Raw genomic sequence first — 21549 nt, 5'->3', positions numbered from 1 at the left:
AGATATAGTGATAGCAGAGACATATATGAAAACCCGATTAGGAGGCTCTGTGTAGAGGATTCATGACTTCACATGAAGCTTTGAAAATCCAAGTCTGATTGAAAATCCATTTTCAAAGCTTCGAAGGATTGGGTGTAGAGGCTGCGGGTCCAATTACATGGCCAATGAGGTTTTCGACTATGAGAGATTTTTATGCAGGGTTAGAAAATCAAAAAAGATGCTTTGGTTCAGTTGGTCTTTCAAATATGAATGAAAGATTTATTTGGCATTGAACCCAAAAAATGGAGATTGTAGGCACTTGATGAGGAATAAGCAACAGGAACATTGAATTTCCAGGTTATGTCATTTTGGATGGTCGTCGACAACTGGATGCCTTGCATCAAATATCCGAGATGAACTAGTTCTTCAATTGAGGAAATTTGTCAGAAGGAAAAGATCCAGTTGTTTTAGGAAAGTTCATTGTGAACACTCCTGTTCTTTCCTTTTTTTTGTAAGTTTTGAAATGGGTGGTGTCTTCGGGCATGTATTGTTCAACCAATTGTCATTCCAAAAACTAGTTTTGGCGCCATCACCAAGGGTAATTTCAAGGGCATGTTGAAAGAGTTGTGAGTTGTTTGTCCACCATAGTGCAAGATAAGTCCAGGCCGACCCAAGGCAGAATGTCATCTTTCTAGCTGAACTAGAGCCATCGAATCCTAACGGCTCTTGCAAATTTCTAGAGATCAAGATTCAAGAATACCCAAACACCCCAAACATTTAGGATGGCATACTGTTTACCAATTTACTCGACTGCTACCCTCTCTCACATTGTCTGGTTCATCCCCTTCCTACAGGAACGCTCTCCTAAACCAGTCTATTCTTTGAATACCTGTTTCAAAGTATGCAAAACTGTTAAATGGTAAATGGGCATTGCCAAATGTACAGACTTAACTAGAGTGTTTCATCCCGTTGAACTAAAGAAACATCGTTTCCAGCACGGCATTCTCCCTCCCAATTTATCAATCAGGGGTATGGAATCAACCTTCGCGGTAGTGATGACGACCACTAGTGGCCTCCACCCTAGATACAAGATGCCCAATAGTAAGTGTTAAAATAAGAATCAAATTATATATTAAATAATATCGAATTAGAATTTGTTTATTTTTATAATGTTGGGGATTTTTTATCTCTCGGCAAGGAAACCAGATAGAGTCACGCATAACCAGTCCCACCCGTTGACGTGCGTGATTAACCCGATTGAATCACGATTATTTCCTTCATTAAAACATGCAATGATCGGAAGCGCCAATAACTTCCTTTTATTTGGATTGCCCACGATCTCCCACGGCGCTAGATAAAAAGGGGAGTCCAGCCATGAAACGGGATACTGGTTCACGATTCATTCTCCCCGAAAACCCTAACTCTACTCGATCACTGAGGTATTGGAGGGAAAACATGCGGCTATGCTAGGGCAGTGTAAGTGGTGACCAGAAGGCTATCGCTACCCCGCTGCTCATCACCAACGAACCCTTCGGGATCAAGCCAGTGATTTCGTTAGCTCGACTGCTATGACTGCTTCCACTATGATATCCATGGCGTCAAATTACGATTAGTTACCTTAATTTTCTGCATTAAGGTGATCATAGATGGCTAAGCACTAAAGTTAATAGACCACAAAATCTACATATAATATGTGGTTTGCATTATGAACAAAGCTTATATTTGTTATCCAAAGTGCTAGACAAAAATTAATGTTGACGGTACAAGGTGTACAATACTATTAAAGCAATACTCCAGTTGTTGTTCGAGCCATAGGCAGAGTGTGGCCATAAAGACATGTGTTCTTGGTAGATGTTGTCAGGAAAGCAACCAAGCAGCTTGAGCCATGGGTAAAATCAAGGGAGACAGGGGCGGGGGCTGCGCCCATTTATGCGACGGTATGGCGCGCCCCTGGATGCCGCTATTACCTAGGTAATAGCATGCTTCGGGTAATTGCTAGCTCCGGCTCCCGCCTCTCCAACTGAGCCATGATAGTCCCTCCGTTTTTTAATAGATAACACCGTTGAATTTTGAACGACTATTTGTCTTATTAAAAAAATTTGCAAATCAGTGATAAAATTATGTCAAACATATAATAAAAAATCAACAATGTCATCTATTTAAAAAAACGAAGGTAGTAGTATTAAACTAGGACAGTTGGCAATGTGATTATAACTTAAGCAGTGGCTGTAGATCCGTTCTCGGACCACAGTAGCTGACATTATTGTGCATTAACTTACCACGGATACTGCAGCAAACAATCAAGTCAGTTCCTCCTGAAACAATAAGGATGGTATCATGGGATTACACGAAGTACTCCATCTGTCCTGAAACAATAATGCTGGTATGGTCGTCCCTAGTCCAGACCATATGCATGTGTGATAGTACTCGAGAGGTATGTTCTTCGGAGGTTTGACCTTGTGCTGGCCATGAGTTGAGCATTCGAGTATGTCAAACTGTTACAATGGGGACCACGAATGGAAACCAAGGCTCTATTTAGGAAGCTTAATAATATAAGAATCTGCTAGTTGGTTGCCAGCTTCTAATTAAGAATTTAAAGAAGATGTTTCTAAATTCAAGCTTTTAGCTTCTAATTTATTTTTTGAATTCTATAGCTACATATTCTCATAATCTATATGACAATCTGAGCCGTTTGGGACAACTTTTGATTCTGAAAAAAACTACAGCGGCTAGAAACTCTCCAAATAGACCCCAAATTGGGTTAGTTGCCAGCTCTAGTGCCTCTACAGCTCGATCAGCAATCCGTTTCAGGGTTCAGACTTCAGAGTACGACGGATTGTAGTGTCCAATGCCGTACCAAATATCGGACGTATGTACGTACTCTCTCCATCCTAAAATAAGTCAACCTCGTACTAGTACCATGAATATGGATATTTATTGTATTATGATATGTCATATTCTAGGATGGGATTGGTTTATTTTAAAATAGAAGAAGTAGGATTGGTTCTTTTTAATGTTTGTTTGGTCATGGCCCAAGGCGCAAGCACTGAAGCCAACTTGCCACGAGGAGAGCGAGGCCAGCGCTAGATCAACGTGACAACTGAACAATTGACAGCGTGATCGGCCGGGGCGATTCGATCCATTACACAATATGTAATAACGCTCGATCCACTGCTAAGCCAGGTTGAGAACATTGTTGCATGAGCAATTAATTTGTGTGCATCTACGTTTTGTTTGGGAAGCTCGAGATTCTGATAAACAAATGATGGATGCTCAGCTGATGAGAATTAAAAAAAATAGATTTTTCAGCTTCTCACTTCTAGTTTGATTTTATAAAAAATTATGGAAAGAGGATGTAATATAAATGACATTATATTAGGAAAAAATTAACTTCTAGTTTGATGATATATAAATATGCGGAAGAGTAACTAATATACGGGGTACGTTGCCTATCACTGAAATCTCAACGCCATTAAATCCTAAAAAATTTACTCCCATGGGGAGTCGAACCAAAACATCAAGTGCTACTGAGTCTCTTGTAACCACTAGGCTACATGCCCTTTCACAACACATATTTTCTTTCTGTTTAACAGTTTGTCAAAATATTATTTCTTTCTGTTTAACAGTTAGTCAAAATGTTTAAATTTTAATTTTTCAAAAAATTAAGGAATGAAGAGAATAGTACTTAAAAGTAGTTTTTCAATCATAGTTTTTTTAGATAATGTAATAGAATCATAGCCTTTGCTCACAGAGGTACGACCATTATTACAAAATTTGATCCAAACACAATCGCACCTCAAACAAGTCATAAAAAACGCATCCAAATCGATAAAGGCACACACCACTACTAACACCAATAGAAAAAAAATAAAACAAACTTATTAAATTCTATTTTTAAACCTCCAACCATAATTAATGAAAAATTGCATAATCGTTGACTCCAGTTTGCGACGTGCAATTTTTATTAACTTGTTTTTATAACACTAGTCGGTCGTAGCGGAGACTTTCCTTACTGTCATCCGGCTTGTCATGGATCATATCGAGTTGTGAGAATCTTTGGTTTTTTTTTTCTTATCATTGGATGATTTTTTTTCTTATATTTTTACTTGGCATGAATCTTTGGTTTTCTGTACGTTTTACTTGCATCAATTGCACCTCCAGGGACTTCTCATCATCTGAAAAACACTTGGACTTGTGGTAACAAAACTCATAAATTGAAACACCTCTTTTCTTTATGGAGGCCTTCAGATTATGCTAGATTATGCACATTTATCTGATTGCAAGCGATTGCCAAAATTGATTACAGTTTGTCACTCAGGATTATATTTACCGTGGTAATGTCAACCCAAACTTGAAAACAGAGCCCACCAAACTAATCACAGAAGCACCGAACAGATTCACAAACATGAAAACACAACATGAACGTCGTCTTTATTTTTGCTGTAATTCAACTGGTTGGTCGACATCTCATTATTGAAACAAAATAGTGTTTACAATAGGCACAAAATGAATAACAATTTCAAAGGGTAAATGCTCCGAGTAGCTCTCCCATGTTGCATGGACATAACCAGTTCTCATCGCCTATCTGACGCCACTGATTCAGCGGAAAATAGGTACTTCACGCGAGAAAGGACAGAATCGTGTGCTGGGTCATAAGGATGATCCTTCGATGGAATCTCCAATATAGCAGGAACCGGTCTGTTGTAGCTATCCACAAGAAATCTAATCATGTTTGCAACCTGCCAAATGAAAAATAGAAAACCATCAGGTTGTGTGATTGTGTCGAACACGAAGAACCATTTTAGACTGCACATAATTTGTTAACGATTTCAGCTATTATAAATGTATAATGCAAAGCTGCAGGAACCTTAGGCCAGTAAATTGGTAGATAAATCACATAAGAATTAAAAAAAAATCACATCATTTTGATGGGTTTTTGTATTGAAATTCATTGATCATATGCTCCTGGGACATGCCATTTTGAAAACTCAGGAGAGCGCTCCAAAGAAACAAGGCTGACTATGGCCAGGAGACTTAGTGACAAGCGGAAATAGTTTAGAATTGAAACAGTTTTGTTTCCAGTCACTAACTTTCTGAGGCCAGGAAACTTAGTGACAAGCTGACTTAATTTAGAATTGAATAGTTTTGTTTCCAATCATTGTGACTTTCTGAGGCCAGGATACTTAGTGACAAGCTGATCAGTTATCACTTCATTATATAAACAAAGAAATAACCTGATGTATACAATCAAGCTACTTACATATTGACTGATGAGTACAATTGCAATGTCCTCCCTTGTAGTGAACTCCTTAAACGCATCTTCAATTTGTTTGACTGTTGTTTCTGTAACATGTCAGAGTAAAATTCAGCCGTGTGAAGTCTATGGACTACTAAAGCATTAGGAAGTCTGCTAACATAATAAAATGCATAAGGGTAACATAAAGATGAAACCATAAGCTCAGGGATGAAATTCACGTCCTACAATAATGAAGAAATTAATTGTCTCTGACATGTGACTGGGTGAGATCCACTTTCTTATTTTATTTCAAATAATATGCCAGCTACCAAGTGGAAATACGGAACATGTCAATAACTCTATTAAGCAGGAAATTATCAAGATTAATACAACCATTCAAGAAGATTGAACACCCCCTACCAAAATAAGCCTTGGGATTCAATGAGCATATGCAGCATTATAGTAAAAAAATTGGCAGAACTCAACAAATTAGGTCTTATCATGAAGAAGGCACTGATTTGTAGCTATCAAGTTAGAAGAAAGGATTTGGCAGTCAGGTAATGGAACATGTAAATGGGTAAAGATAATATGACTTGTGCACATGAGATGATCAACAGGATATCATGCAATGTCCCTATTGTAAGAGGCAGAAATCAGGACAAAACAAACAGCAAGATATTGATAGAGAAATTAAGCATATTAGCAAGTGAAAGTTATTACTGTTATCAACAATAAGATAATTTGTCTTTTTCCTCAGATCAACATTGCCAACTCCAGCCAACAAAAACCCAGTCACCGTGTCCTGCAAACACAGGGCAGGAAACAAAACACTCCTGTCAGATACTCCAATCATGGCTAAATTACTGGGGAACCTGGAAACATTTAGAGAGAGTTACATATGTTTTATATTGATAAAGATAGTATGAGGTTTTATGCCCGTTGTTAATTAAGAGGATTCAGTTTAGTCATCCAGTTCTCATCAAATTATGCTGGTTAGCTACTACTGTTTGCTACCTTGACTTAACCCATCAGGAGTATATTTTAAGCAAGCGAGAATGAAATTGCGAAGGGTCCTTGATGTAATTTTTCTTGAGCATCAGCTAACTTTCATTCCTCGTATTTGGCATCAGCAAGCTCTTACCAAACAGTATGTAATAGCATTACATTTTTATATTTGTTTCCTGCTTGAAACCTTACATGTTACTCAAATTCAATAAGCTAGCAAATGCCACCAAAATTATTAATCATGAGCAATTTGACAAGCCGTAAATTCATATTTGGCAAAGAGTTTAGAAACCACAGAATGATTATGCGCAAATCTGATGTTGAAAACAGTTTTCCTCATCACAAACATGTAACAGAAGGCACTGGTTTGTAGCTACCTAATTACTCCTTCCATCCCATGATAAGGTCATTTTTGTCTCTCCCCCGTTTGTCCCAAAATAAGTTCATTTTTAAGCAACCATTACATCAGAGTTTGTAAAAGTAGTGGATACATTGGGAGTAAATCAAGAGATGAATATTTGATTGGATTTGATAAAGTGGAGGTATTATACTCTCTTTTATTTTATATTGGTATGGGTGGGATGGATGAAAAATGACAGTCAGGTACACAGGTAAAAGAAAACACACTGAGCCGGACTCAGGCATTACTACAATTCGCTGGATCATCAGTAGACTTAACAAAATTGGGTATGTATCCTGAATCAACAAGAGCATTTTTTTAGATAATGGAATATAACATCCCGGCCTTTGCTCAAGTGGAGCTACAGCCCATTATTACAAACTAGCACTCCACATGAGTGTAGTTCAAATAAGAAAGCAAACATCGCGGAAAGATAAAAACGAACCAATAAAAGCAAATAACAAGAGCATGTTAGAACACAATTCGCTGAATCATCAGTAGGCTTATGACATAATTGGGTATTTATCCTCAATCAACAAGAGCATGTTAGAACACCGGTAACTACTAGATGTAGCAAAAGAGCAGCGGTAGAGGCGGCACAATCAGCCAAGCCAAGCAAAGGCAAAGAGCAAGGCGGAAAGGGGAGGAGGTGGGGGGTGGCTGTAACTACCTCGTCGGCGATGATGGCGATGAGCGCAGAGCTGTTGGTCGGGATGCTGGGCCTCCCCGCCATGGCGACCTCCTAGCTTGGGATCAGAGAGGAAGAAATCAAGAAATCGCGTGCGATTAGGGTAGGGGGTCGGAAGAATTCCGATCTGGATCGGGACCGGATCAGAGATAGTAGTACTTACGACCAAGGTGAGGTGAAATCGGCGGCGGCTTGGGCAGGATGGGATCGATCGATTCCGGCGAAGGAAGCGGCGGAGGGGTCGCCGGCGAGAGGAGGAGAGGAGGGGGGGATCGAGACGGTGTCGTGGTGTGCGGGGTGGGTCCCACCTGAAACTGAAAGGCTTCGTATATGTATGTACTTCTAAAGAATACGTGTATGTATGTACGTATGTATTGTACAGAAATTGTACTCGTATTTCAGTTGGTGTATTAATACGACTGTGCGTCGAAAAAGACAACTCGTTAAAAGAAAATCAAAAAGAGGATTGGTACAGGCAGAGGCAGCACAGAGTGTAAGGGCCAGAAAAAACGGCCCATGAGTTGGCCCTTGTGCTGCTGTGGAATAAGTCCACTTTGGCTCCCTCAAAATATAGCTCATCTTTAATATGTATATCCCTGAATCGCAATACTGGATATTTAGACCCCCCAACTATTAAAATCGATGTAATTTGACTTCTTTTTTTAAGATGTGGGTCCCACATGCTGAGTCAGCCTGTTGAACTGGGTCAAAGCCCCATGTCAGCAAAACCGTACTCTAAAACCGCTTAGATCTAAAACCGCTTAGAGAATCAAATTACACCGGTTTTAATAGTTGAGAGGTCAAAATATCTGGTATTGTGGTTTAGGGTTACGAGTTAGATTTGAGCTATATTGAAGGAGTTAAAGTGGACTTATTCCTGCAGCTGTTGCTGCTTATGGATTGTTTTCGATTTCAATGGACCAACCGAGTAGTGTTGCATAAGCAAAACGATGAGTTTTTGTTGAACTTTTTTAATTTACATGAAGTTTTTTTAATGAACTTTCTATAATACCTTACAAGTTGCCTGAGATTTCTAGTCATCGGCCAATCCTTTACCGCTAGAACCTTGTTAGGATCAGGGGCCACCCCCTGTTGTTCCAATCACATGCCGATGCTGCTGAGCAAAGGACCATTTACTTTCTTTGACAAAAAGCTGATGATGTGCTACTATTTTGAACACTTCCCTTAGATGGCTCAGATGCTCCTCCAAGTTCTTGCTATAGAACAAAATATCATCCACAGAGACTAGCACACAATTCCTGATCAAGTGAGCAAAAATGATATTTATTAACCCTCGAATGTATATAGCTACGGCATTCTTTAGCCCAAAAGGCATCACCTTGAATTCAAAATTGTTGAATAGTCCCACATTAGTTGTAGAAGGACAAAGAATCTAAGGACCTAAGTTACATGTGGGAGAGCCCCTCACCTCAATGGCTAGCTTTTGGGGTGGGAAAGGCCCTTTACGATCTACAATAATGACCCTGGTGAGTTTAAAAGGCAGTTTTATGTTCATCATGGTCCAACAATCTTATTTGATGATACACTGATCGGAGATCTAATTTGGTGAACCCCTGCTGTCTTACTACTACTAGTTCATCATCCAGAAGAAGCCTAGGCACATATGCACGTCGATGCTTGATTAAGTGCCCACTTCAGTCTCTTTCCAATTTCTGTCTCTTACATATCAGACTAAAATGACATGGACAGGCTAATAGCTGGCTGCTAGTGTGGGTGTGATTTATGTGCGTCCATATTCACTTAAAACAAAAATAACAGATCTAATGATTTGTGTGCTCTTCTTTCTGACAATTTTTTCTCCTAGCTCTAGTGCTAATTAAACAGTTTATCCACCTTTCTACGTCCATTTCTCTCACAAACAATTATATGTATGCTTGCAGCAATTAATTTATCCTCTAGTATTTTTTTTTCTAAAGCAACCCTATCAGTGGTGACAACTGAACCTACTCCCTTACCATTAATTTATTTATATATGTAATAATACGATTCTTTCTTAAACCTAACATTTCATGCATCTTGGTTGATTTTTTATCTTCATGATGCATTATTGATTGGGCTCAGGTGCAGCATTCCTGCAGCTTTGGTCCAATACTCTGATAATTTTAAATTTAGCTCGAGATCGACCCTCTAATTATTTTGCTACAACGGCCTTTATATTACTCAAGTTGGATCCTCCTACTGTTCTAAATTTGGCACAAATTAATCACATCAACACGCACTAATCCTCTCAAAAGTCAAGGGGTCTACCTCTAGAATGCATGTACATCATGGTAGGAAGAACCCTAATTTATTCCAAGTAATAATGGGGATCCAAGGTGTCATTATCCATCATACTGGTGAGATGGGGAATACGTACTTGGATCATGCAGAAGGAGGCCTCACTTTTCTTGCACTCTCCTTTTTCTTTTTCCTGATGAACAAGACGTGAGAAATTAAATTAAGAGGGAGCTGCATCGATCATATCCTGCTGGGATGAGCTGGGTGATTAGAAACAAAAGATTGTGAAGAGTTCATCAGTAAGCTTGCAATTGCATGCAGCACAAAGATATGCCACGTATAAATACTTTTACACATGTTCATATATAGCAGCTTGATTATTAACTGGACTCCTCTAATATTAAAGCTGGCTAGCTATTGCACCTAGTATAGGAGTGGAATATGCTTGCATTTTTTTTTTTTGAGAAACACAGTAAAGATGCTTGCATTTTTTAGCTTGATTGCAGTCTGAATCATCAAGATAATCCAACAAACACATGGTAAATGATCTGAGGAAGATGGTTTATGCATTTTGGTGATTATAATGTTAGTGGAGGTACAAGCTAATTAGCATGGATGTTCTTATATGCTTCATGAACACTAAATTACAAAAACTAGTCCTTTCATGATTCTCTAATGGGAGTACACAAGCACACTGCTGCTAGATGTATAGCAATGCTAGAATACATGTTGAAACAGCTGTCCAGATGGAAAAATGCTGTATGGATGGATGATGGTGGTGCACACCTTCCAGCCTCTTCTCTAGGTCAGTTGTACCTAACAAAATGTTTTGGATTCTTGCATGAATTTTGCAGGATTTGCAATGGTGCTTTGCTGTCTCATGTCGTAGGAATTCCAGTGTGAGCACACAACCTGCAATCTTTAAGCATGCTATTTCTGCTACTGCCTCTATCTTTATCTGATTCAGAACAGAAGCTTAACTACAGCACAAATAATCTCTATTAACAACGAAAATAATTTACTGATGATGACCACATGTCAGTGATGAGTCATAGGTTTGTAAGCTGTTAGATTATGGTCATTGTCAAGTGCACAACATGATCATGCTGACCTGATCAACTGAGTTCTGAACGAGTCTCACATGAGTCCAGGGCCCTAGCAGAAATTTTCTTTGCCCTGCTAAATAAGCACAACATAAACAGCTACGAAAGCGTGAAATAAACCGAATGGATGCGCTATATTGTCAACAAAACCACCACCATTTTTCCAAGGTTGAAGCTCTAGGATCTACATAATCTGACCATGTCCATGTTAGACAAGGGGACTTTAGTGTCAACATGCATGTGCCAATGGACATCTGAAGCTCAGCATGACAAGTACCCTTGCAAGCTACCAACTCACAACTACACATGCAGGTAAGGACATTCTTCTAGTCAGAGACTGTATAATATCTGTGTGTGTAAGTGGCCTGTACTATACTACTATGCAGGGTGACATGAATGCAGCTTTAGTTTGGCATATCTTTTTCTCTGTCAAGCTGGTACCTGTGAAAATGATATGAGGATGTAATCAATGGAAACATGCCCAGGGATAGCCCCTTTCTAGTTGCTACAGGTTTCAAAGTTCACATTTGAGCCACTTGCAAAGCTCTGCCTTCCCTAGATACCAAACAGGTAAAAACAACTATTTTTTTTTGTAGATACAGTATATATTTATTTATGCAAGCTAAAGTTGGGCAAGAATGAAAGATGACTTGCCATGCAGTGATGATGATTAGGGAGAGATAGGGACAGAAGGCAGAACCTAGGACCAAGATGCATTATTGGCTAGGGCTTTGAGTGATGGTATGGTAGTTCCTATCTTGGATTCCCTTGTTGGGCAAAACAAAGGACTCATGCACAAAAAGGAAAAAAAGAAAAGGTGAAATGAAAGCAATGTTGTCATACAAATCACAGTAAATTGGACAACTCTGTTCTCTTTAGTAATTTGCACATATATATGTATCATGTGTGTGCTCACAAGTCACAAACAAGCATATTGGTTTTGAACCTAGTTTCAAGCCTCATGAGCTTAATCAACAACTCAAATAGCATGCCAAATGGTGTATTGGTTAATTATCAAGTAACATCAAGCTTACGCTCGTTGAACTAATTAAACTAACTGAAGCAAATTTGCACATATAGATAATTAAACGCTCTCAAAGGATATATAAAAGGATTATACTGCAGTCTACCGTTTTTCATACGTCTTCAGTAAATATGAAACATGCTGAATTAGATGTTTCTGGTGCAACAGGTCTCTATTCCGTTGTTGACTTCACTTGTGATTTGGATGGCTCAAGCTAAGTGACAGGTCAGAGTGAGTTCATTTGCATACTTTTAGTTGTTAATTATCATGAGAAGCTTCGGCAGATGACTGGTCATCACCACATAGATGAGATCAGTGTCTGAGGGTGACAAGCAGCAACCATGTGCAAAAGTCCATATTGAGTTATATGCAAACACAAAAGTTTAATCAGAAGGACCAGCAATTCACTTGTAATTAACAGTCCTTTAGGTTAAAAAAAAGGGGGTTATATGTTTTTATCGTGTAAACAAACAGTTATACTCTGCTCCACTAGTTCTGGTATTATATAGATTCAAATGAACCAATCAGTTCAAATCAAAAGCTTAAACCGGGTGGACAATTTACAGTATACTTGAACAAAGACTTTTACGTACTATACATTATATAGTAAATATATAGCTGATGATGAGTTCATCATTCATATCTTAGTTCTTATATATGAGTAAGCACCGTACACCTATGACATTATACAAGTTCATTTTGTCAAACTTTCCGCTGTACGATCGACGATTACGAGCAACATTCAGGTATTATAAAAACAAGTTGCTATCGTTGTTAATTAACTATGATCTAAGGAAAGAAGAGCAACACAAGCAAGTAGTATATATTAACTATACCGTCCTCAGAAGGCAATGCGAACTCATGTTTGTTTACTTCAAACAGGTTGGCGCAAATATGTATTTTATTTTTTAAAAATCATTTATTCCAGAACATCAAAATATATTGATTTTCACAACTATGATATTTTAGATGGCTCATATGAAAAAGGGAAAGTGCATACCGATTTTTGAAGACAACCAACACTAGTGACTCATAGGTACCGGTTTATTTAAAACCGGTACCTATGAACCGTTTCTCACCTCCCTGCGATGAAAAATATAGAATCAACACTTTTGAGCACTATAGATGCCTGTTCTAGAGAAAAAAACCGATACCAATACTATATGTATTGATTAATTAAAAAACCGACACTTAGAATATATTATAGGTACTGGTACCATAAAAATCTAGTAGAGCCGAGCCAGTAGGTTGGGAGCAATATATTTTTAGTGAGGAGAGAAGTGTGTCTTATCCTCTCCTCCTCCTCCTCTCTATCTCTATCTCTATCTCTATCTCTCTCTCTCCCACCTCCTCTCTCTCTCACACAACTTTGCCGTCACTCCGTCCGCCGCCCACGCCTTGCCTCCTCCTCCCTCCCCGTTCGTCGCCCCTCCTCCTACCTCTCCGTTTGCCTCATCCTCCTCCTCCTCTCCTTGGTGACGCCCTCTCCTCCATGCCATTCCCAGAAGCATCAGATTCAACCGTCGGATCTGGCTGCATGGAGGTTGGGGGGCCACACGATCTAGGCTCTTCTAAGTCGGGGCTCACTAGATCTAGCCACATCTGACCTAAACGCGCACGTGCTCAAGGCCTAGAAGGAGATGATAGCAGCGGCGGTGGCTCGAGGAATCGATGATGGCGGTGGCTAATCCATTTGGACCGTGAGTCCAAAATATTGAACATGTAATGGTTGGACATGGTGGAACATATATCGGTGAATTGTTCTTATCTGTAATGTACTTATTCTTGTCTACTTGGTCTGTGATGTGCCTTCTTTCTTGTTGATGTGTACATATGCTCTTATGTTCTTGTTGATCTGTAATGTGGATGGGGAAATTGCAAATGGGGTTAGGAATTAGATCCAACCTATAATACAATTGTTTTTTTATTATTTTCGAATATCATAGGTGTCGTTCTATCCATATAACTAGCACCTATAATAATGGGTAAAAGTTCATCAAAATTGGTACCATGTAGGAAATTGGCAAATATAAGGGGTTCCCAACCAGTAGTATTAGTGATATCAAAACAAGTAAACTAAGACACATATCACCAAAGTCAGATGGTAAACCTCCTTGAAAAATGGAATTAACTACTACCGAAACAATTTTCACATACAGCTAAAACTTCCCTCACGTACAGCTAAAACTCATTTTTCACAGGTGGTGGAGCCACCTTCCTGGATGCATGCGTATGTGAAAATTCATGATTTTCATGTACGGGCGTACTACGGCATGCGAAAATTGATTTTCGCAAGCGGCTCATAGGCAGGTTCTCCCTTCGTCCAAAAAGAGTGTTTTTTTTTAATCTTTCAGACTTGTCTAGCTATGGGGTCCACTGGACCTCTTAATACCACTTCATTATTTTCTTCTCATTTTAGCTATCCAAACATTATTACTCCCTTCCTCTCTTCTTCTCCCCCTCATTATTTTTTCTCTGCATTTAGTGGGCATAATAGTTTTGTAACCTCTTTCTTCATATGTTTTTGACTTTCAAAAACAATGTCTTTGGGAAAATGGAGTATGTTTTGATTATCAACTTCAAAAGATTTTTTGCCAAAAAAAAAGAAGTTCCAAAAAGAATTCCAAAAATACAAGATCCCTAACAAAACTCCACAAAATTCAAGAGTCTAGCGCCATCATCGTAACCATTGTGGCCACATCAGTCATCACTAGATCTAGAGATCCACCATTTGGACATGTGACCAGATCCGGCACGACTTGAGGAGGAGAGACATGCGGCTTGGGAGAGAAGCTCGCGGTTGCCGGATCAAGATAAAAACGATATATCATGGCTAATTTTGTAGGGGTCTGACTAGAATGTTATGTAGGCACATACATGAGGAGGATGGCACGTAGGCATATACATATACATTAGGTTCTAACTAGCTAGAATGTTACATACGCACATACCTGAGGAGGATGGCATGTAGGCATATACATGCCATCGGGGGTGGAACTATGAGTAGGGTAGCTATGAGCTAGAGCCCTACTCCTAGCCCTAAATCTCCATTGAACTAACACTCCAAAAATTAAAAAATTAGAAGAGGAAACACAAGCATATGAAAACTAATTAATTGAGCCCTAGGCTTGAGAAATTTGTCTCCGCCACTGCGTGCCATCCTCCTCACGTATGTTCCTATGTAACATTCTAGTTAGAACCCTGCAAAATTAGCTATGAAATACTGTGTTGGTCCTTGATTCGTATGGATAACACAAGTTTATGATATATCGTGTTGGTCTTGATTCGCATGGATAACACAAGTACGTTTATGTACAAGAATGAACATTTTATAAGGTCGTGTATTAAATTATACCCACTTTGCAATTTTGTGTATCAGCAGCAAAAATTACTAAAAAATATATAAAAGTATACATGGTGAGGAAATGGCGTAAAGTGTCTACGAAAAATATATGGGATTATGTGGCCTATTGATTATTAAAATGAATAGTCCAACTTCGAGGGACTGAAAATTGGAGCCGCTTTTCTCGTCCCTTCACAAAACCTGACCAATGTCGTCTCTTCTATTTCACCCAAAGAATTTCCACTTTGAGTTATGGCCGTGCTGATTAGTCCCACGTAAAACAATAAGCATGATTAGCATATAACTAATCGAGTATTTGTTATTAAAAACTTTAAAAATAAGTTTCTTTAAATTTTTAAAACAGTATATTTTCTTGCATAAAACATACAGTTTAGCTATTTAAAAAACATCATAACAAATACTATTGAAGGGTGGCCCAACTACTTCGATACTCTTCCGCCCTCCGTTGTTTGCTAAAAAGATATTGTGTCCTTGCCAACCAATAAATTGTTGCATGAAAAGGAAAGAACCAATGGACAAAGTAATTACCCTTCCAAAACTATCTGTCATAAATAGGATTTTCTTGCTGGTTGTATTTTGATTTTTTTTTGGCAAAAAGATTGTGATTTGAATCTAATATCTAAATAGACACCAAGTAAATGGATTCATATGTCCAGACTTAATTCAAGATTATTTCATTATGTAAGTAAAAAACAAAGATGTTTTCTTTAATTTGTCTGAATATATACATTAAAATATCAAATTGGAAAATAATTTGTGATATTCTCCAATATTTGACCTTGGATTATACTACATCTGAAACTTACTAGTAATAGATAATATTTTTCACCAAAATTATTTTTATATTCTAACCAAAATTTATAATATAGCATGTGAGATTATTTCACTAGTACTTGCCTAATGAACAACCATATTTCCAAATAACAATTTGTTTACTTATTTATGGTGTATGAAACGTGAGAGCACCACAAAAATATCTGATAATTACACATACCCCACAACACTTTGTTCTAATCACAACATGAACCAATAAAACCACCAGCATCCAAGAAAGAAATCAATAAGAAACCCAGAAAAAGATCCTCTATATATACCCTACCACACAACACAACCAAGATCCACACACACTCACACAGTTCACACTCATATCATATCAACAACACATCAATCTCTTTAATTTCCTCCATCTTTCTTCTAAACCCAACCACAAAAAAAGGCCAAAAACCCAACAAGATCGACCATGGAAGGCCACCCTCTTCTTCACCACCTCCAGCAGCCCACCCTCGCTTACACGTGGGACCCACAGCTCGCGCCGTTCGACCACGTCGCCGGCGCCGGCGACCAGGTGGCCTTCTCCACGGCGTTGGAGCTCCGGCAGGCGCTGCTCCGGGCGCTGGCCGAGCTGGACGCGGCGCGCGCGGCGCACCAGGCGGAGCTCCGGCGGATGGAGTCCGAGGCGGCGCGCCTCGCCGCGCTCGTCGCGTCCGCCGCCGCCGAGCGCGACGAGCTCCGGCGGCACTGCCACTCCCTCCTGCTCCTGCTGCACCACCAGAGCCAGCCCGCCGCGCCGCCGACGCCGACGCCGCAGGTCAGCAGCCTCCCCGCCGCGCACGTCGTCGCCGTCCCGGCCGTGGCGGACGAGCTGGCGGCGCTCGACGCCGCCGACGAGGCGGAGCTGGAAATGGCGCTGGCGCGGCGGCTGCCGGAGAAGGGCCGGCTAGTGGAGGCCGTCGTGTCGGCGGGGCCGCTGCTCCAGACACTCCTCCTCGCCGGCCCGCTCCCCCGGTGGCGCCACCCGCCGCCGCCCGCGCCGGCCGACATCCCGCCGTTCAACCCGACCAAGGCCGCCGACGCCGACAACAACTCCTTCTCCTCGGCGTCGGCCACGTCGTCCTCGCCGGAGAGCAACTGCAGCGGCGGCGGCGGGCACGCGCCGCTGGTGTCCCCGGCGCTGCCCTACCACATGATCCCCTTCTGCATGTAGCGGCGTCGCCGACTCGCCGCCGTCGTCGTGGGTGAAGGTGCATGCTAGCTCCCGTGCCTCCTGGGCGGGCACATGCGCGCCACCATTCGATCGCCACCAACGGCTTAATCGTGTCATTAGTGCTAAGCTTAATTACGCCTACGTAAGCAGCAGCTAGTCATTACATAAATAAATTAAGGCTTGGTTTTGATTAGTAGGGGTGATTAGTGGGGCGATTATAATTAGCTTAGTGATTAGAAGTGGGCAGAGATTGGGACATGCGAGACAAAGAATTACATGAATGCCACTACCTACACTAGTATCATCATGTACATGTGTGTATGATAGTATCTAATTTATCTATGGGTGGTGTGTTTCTTTCTGAGACCACTGCAGAATGCACTGGTTTCATATATGTTGCTGTCAGTAATTAAGTCTTTTGTTGAGAAATCTTAGCATGGTCTTTCCCAAATTAAATTTATGTGGAAAAGTAGTACATTTTACAACTGTGGTCTTTTATGAAACAAAACCTTGAAAAGTCTTGAACTTCAGACTGGACATTGTTTCGGGTCGTGTTTTCAGCTTTTTGAATAGGTATGTGACCTAGGTTGAAACACTGTTTGACTTTTTAATTAGTAAATTGTTTGAAATAAATAAAGGGTGAAATACATGGTTGGTATTTAAACTTGGATCATATATCACTTAGATATGTGATGTTGTATATCACACATTTAGACCTATAATAGTAGTTTAATTTATCATAACAAGTCCAAGTCACATTTCACCAATCTCGATCGGACACCGACGTGGCTGTCCATATGGGCCAAAATTTTACATTCAACCCCTTTTGAAATTCAGTGTGACAAAAATATTGTCGAAGTGGTGAATTGGAGTGGAAGGAGGGACGACCACCCTGAATGGATATTTGGATGTCCACGGTAGGAATGAGGGGCTATATGCATTATTTTTGTCACGGTGAGGGGGCCAAATGCAAAGCGTGGACAGCCAAGTCGGGTTCATGAGATCTGTCAAACACACTTTGAACCTAAGGTGATAATTAAGCCATGATTACATATCTAAACGTATGAACTGCAAGATTTCACATACCTAAGTAGCATTTGGCCTATCAAAGTTTAAGAACCGATCATGTATTTCACTCGTAAATAAATATGCCCATTTCACTATGAACTATTTATAACCAATAGTTTTAATGGTAAAATATTATCTCTGCATACTAAAAATTCATTGCGAACCAGTGTGGTTATAAATTATTAATTGTGAAATTTTCATTTCGTTGTGATGGCAATAAAACCTAAGAGAAGTGAGGCATGCGTGGCATTATTTTTTGCGAGGTACCAATTTTTTATTTAAACCTCCTTTGATAATCTTAAAATTACTCTGCAAAACCTTAGTTCTAAAGCAAAACCTTTGAGTTACACCACTTTGCTAGGCGTGGCATTTAAGTTGCATTGCACCATTGATTATTGTGGCATGGGAAGAGAATTATGTACAAAATTTGCAACTCAAATTTTGCCTAATTGCCGAAAACAAATTATGTTCAAAACTAAATAAAATCATTTTACAAGACTATAAAGTTTTATTCACCAGATACCAAAATTTAGTGGGCTCTTAATACTCCAATATGCAACTCAGTTCACTAATCTCTAAAATTCTGAAACACACCCCCAACGTTGAAATCATTTCGAATTATACAAGTAGCGGGTGGCTTAAAAAGTTTCTTGGAAAACTCTTTGTTGTCTATTCGTATATTTCAACCTAAATCAATGTTTTGTATGTATAGTGGAGTAAAGTTTACTCTACCTGTCCAAAATAGTTTTATATAGTTTCACAAATTATTTTTTTCGGGGCAATTAATTGTATGTATATAGGTTATAAGATGCATTTTAAGATATCTCTAATTCTTTGTAGGACACTATCTCACCTGTGAAATAATCTTGCAATTTCTGTTTATTTTGATAAATCACATTTATGCGGATTGTTCGCATAAAGTTGTTGTCTAAAATGTGAAAGGAGCCCCTCTTCTTCTAGCAACATCTGTCACATGAGCCATGACCCACCAACAAGTTGGTTTTCCTCGATGATCATGCCATGTTTCTCACCTATTGGTAACACTCAACGATGGCATTTTCATCGTGAAAAAGAATCTTCGTCGGTGACCGCAAAATTAAAGCCTAACATGAAGTGAAATGGAGTATTTGTTTTTGTTTAACCCCTATGTTGACTGTTATCTTGAAATTATAAGATTAAAATGTGAAGTAGCTATAATTAATTCCAATCGCTCCAATTTTGTTTAAATCATCTTTGCAGCTCTCTCACAGATAGATTAAGCATGTACATGGTACATGGCTATATTATTGAGCCCTAACATTTCACATTATTGCATTAAAATAAAATACCATCAATTCCCCATTAGGTTCCCTCCCTCCATCGTTCTGGTCATCAGCAAATAACTCTATGCCACCCTCTCTATTTCCCGCATCAAGCGTTGCCAGGCAAGCTTGTGTGTCGATCTCGGCGCTTCCAACTGGGTTCATGATTCATCCACATTGTACCAGCCACTGCACTGCCTCTTGAGCTTGAGTTTTTTTTTCCTAGCTAGATCTAGTCGCCATGGCCTCGATCTCATGCTCCAGCTCGAGCTCCTCCACACTGATGACCTCGAGCTTCATAGGTAAGGTAAGCAATTGCAAGTGAGGACGCTATCTCCGAGCACCGAATTGAACAAGCCAAGCGAGAGCGGCACGACAAGAGTGGGCGGGCAAGGAGAACTATGGGAGATAACAGGCATTCCTAGATCGCCAAGGACAATCACCTCAACCTTCAACCGCCGTGAGAGATGATAGCCACGCGCGGAGGGTTGTCTTGCCATGGATCTCGGCGACATTGTCATTGTCATTTCCATAGGCAATCTTTACCTCTCTCTCCCTGTTCATCTATGCTTTTATCTCGACAGTGGTATAGCTGGGAATTCTGTCTACTCTCCTCCCTCTCCTCAAGCTCAACGCCAGTACTGTACAATATGCCAATCCACCTATACTATATCGTACCTACTATGATTCACACTTGAGTTTTGCTAATCCTAGAAAGTGACACCATGATATATCCAGGGTTTACACTTTCATTTTCAGCCAAAATTTTACAATTTAAGTGGCAACCGAAATTTCGAGAATTTTGCTACTTTAACTTTTGACCAAAATTATTTGAAAATTTAAAAAATTTTGATTTTTGAATAAACTTTGATCAAATTTCAAAAAATATGGAAAAACCGATAATTTCTGTCGATATTGTGTTTGCCTGTTGGTGGTCAAATTACCAAAAATTTAGAAATTTTGTTCTGAAATTGCAATCACCGGATATTTTATAATATTAATTTATCATTTCTTTTTATAGTGTCGAGGTACTCTGAAATAATATTAGGATGGTAACATATATTGCTTTTGCCGCATTGTTGCTACTCTCTCCTTTCTAAAATATAAAGGATTTTGGGTGAATGTGACGTATCCTGGTATAATGAATCTGGACAGATATAATACTAGAATATGTCACATCTCAAAATCATTTACTCCCTCCGTCCCAAAAAAGGCAAACCCTGGGTTTCCGTGTCCAACTTTGACTGTCCGTCTTATATGAAATTTTTTATAATTCGTATTTTCATTGTTGTTAGATGATAAAACATGATTAATATTTTATGCGTGACTTGTCTTTTTAATTTTTTTCATATTTTTTTCAAATAAGACGGACGGTCAAATAATGGACACGGAAACCAGGGTTTGTCTTTTTTTAGGACGGAGGGAGTATATTTTAGAACGGAGTGGAGTACTGTCCCTATGAATTTTGGAGACAACACAATCACATCTGGGTATCGTATCCCAGTTGCTGTGCCTTGGGACCCAGCATTTTTTTCCTCACACCTCACTTCAAAGTTCAAACAGGCTTTGCAGCTTGTTTTGTCAGGCACTGTCCACCAATGGCCAACGGGCCATCTCTGTTTTGACAGCTTGTGGCCCCTCTCTTTCCATGACAGAAAGTGGGCCTTCTCCTTTCACATATACAGGGGTAGTGGAGGCCCACTTGCTAGTGGGGCACAATACTCGATACACACCCAGATGATCACCACCGTCCATTTTCCCTTTTACTCTGATCAAACAAGTCAAAGTGCTATAACAGATAGGTATGCATATTTGTTCTTCTAATAGTAGGAACTCATGGTCCTAAGTAGATTTGGTGTTCTTTTCATAATGGAGATTAAACTAGCCTGAATATATTTATTAGTAATCTACCAGTAAGCTGAAAGAACTGGAGCCAAACTAAGCTTGGATGGTGATTGGTGAGAACTAAACTTTGACAAATTATAACTTAAGCCAAAAGTGTGGCTAAGAAATAGATAGGCACAATTGTGATATGGTTGGCTTTAAATTTAAAAGACATGTGGTTTCTAAGGCTAAAAAAAGTGGCATGACTCAATTGTGATAAGAAGCAAACACATATCTAAACATAACTCAAGTGTGGCGTGATAAAGTGAGACAAC

At 39.6% G+C, this 21549-nt stretch overlaps 2 protein-coding genes across 3 annotated transcripts; one reads left to right on the top strand and one right to left on the bottom strand.

Annotated features, from left to right (window-relative positions):
* Positions 1-4385: 4385 nt before the first annotated feature.
* LOC4335014 (V-type proton ATPase subunit F) lies at positions 4386-7607 on the bottom strand. Of its 2 annotated transcripts, none has more exons than XM_015778419.3 (5): positions 7472-7607; positions 7291-7366; positions 5936-6017; positions 5240-5322; positions 4386-4718 (listed from the first exon to the last, which is right to left on the bottom strand). In XM_015778419.3, the coding sequence occupies exons 2-5, from the start codon at positions 7351-7353 to the stop codon at positions 4554-4556; spliced, it is 393 nt and encodes a 130-aa protein (XP_015633905.1). In that variant the 5' UTR covers positions 7354-7366; positions 7472-7607; the 3' UTR covers positions 4386-4553. The 2 variants fall into 2 exon arrangements, with proteins under 2 accessions (XP_015633905.1, XP_015633904.1); XM_015778418.3 differs by having other exon boundaries at positions 7291-7362.
* An 8529-nt stretch (positions 7608-16136) lies between these two features.
* On the top strand, positions 16137-17413 carry LOC9269739 (uncharacterized). The gene has a single exon (XM_026024618.2). It carries the CDS (start codon positions 16278-16280, stop codon positions 17019-17021), a length of 744 nt encoding a protein of 247 aa, XP_025880403.2. The 5' UTR covers positions 16137-16277; the 3' UTR covers positions 17022-17413.
* Positions 17414-21549: the final 4136 nt, after the last annotated feature.

Source organism: Oryza sativa, chromosome 4, assembly GCF_034140825.1.
Source record: "Oryza sativa Japonica Group chromosome 4, ASM3414082v1".
Classification (NCBI taxonomy): domain Eukaryota; kingdom Viridiplantae; phylum Streptophyta; class Magnoliopsida; order Poales; family Poaceae; genus Oryza; species Oryza sativa.
The sequence above is the reverse complement of the archived record's forward strand: the minus strand, read 5'-3'. Positions and strand labels throughout refer to the sequence as shown.

Excerpts from the sequence above, each read along its gene's own strand:
- LOC4335014 (XM_015778419.3), bottom strand. The coding sequence starts at position 7,353 with ATGGCGGGGAGGCCCAGCATCCCGACCAACAGCTCTGCGCTCATCGCC. Across the intron at positions 6,018-7,290 it reads TCGCCATCATCGCCGACGAG|GACACGGTGACTGGGTTTTT; the intron begins GTAGTTACAGCC and ends CTGTGTTTGCAG. Across the intron at positions 4,719-5,239 it reads TTGTACTCATCAGTCAATAT|GTTGCAAACATGATTAGATT; the intron begins GTAAGTAGCTTG and ends TTCATTTGGCAG.
- LOC9269739 (XM_026024618.2), top strand. The coding sequence starts at position 16,278 with ATGGAAGGCCACCCTCTTCTTCACCACCTCCAGCAGCCCACCCTCGCT.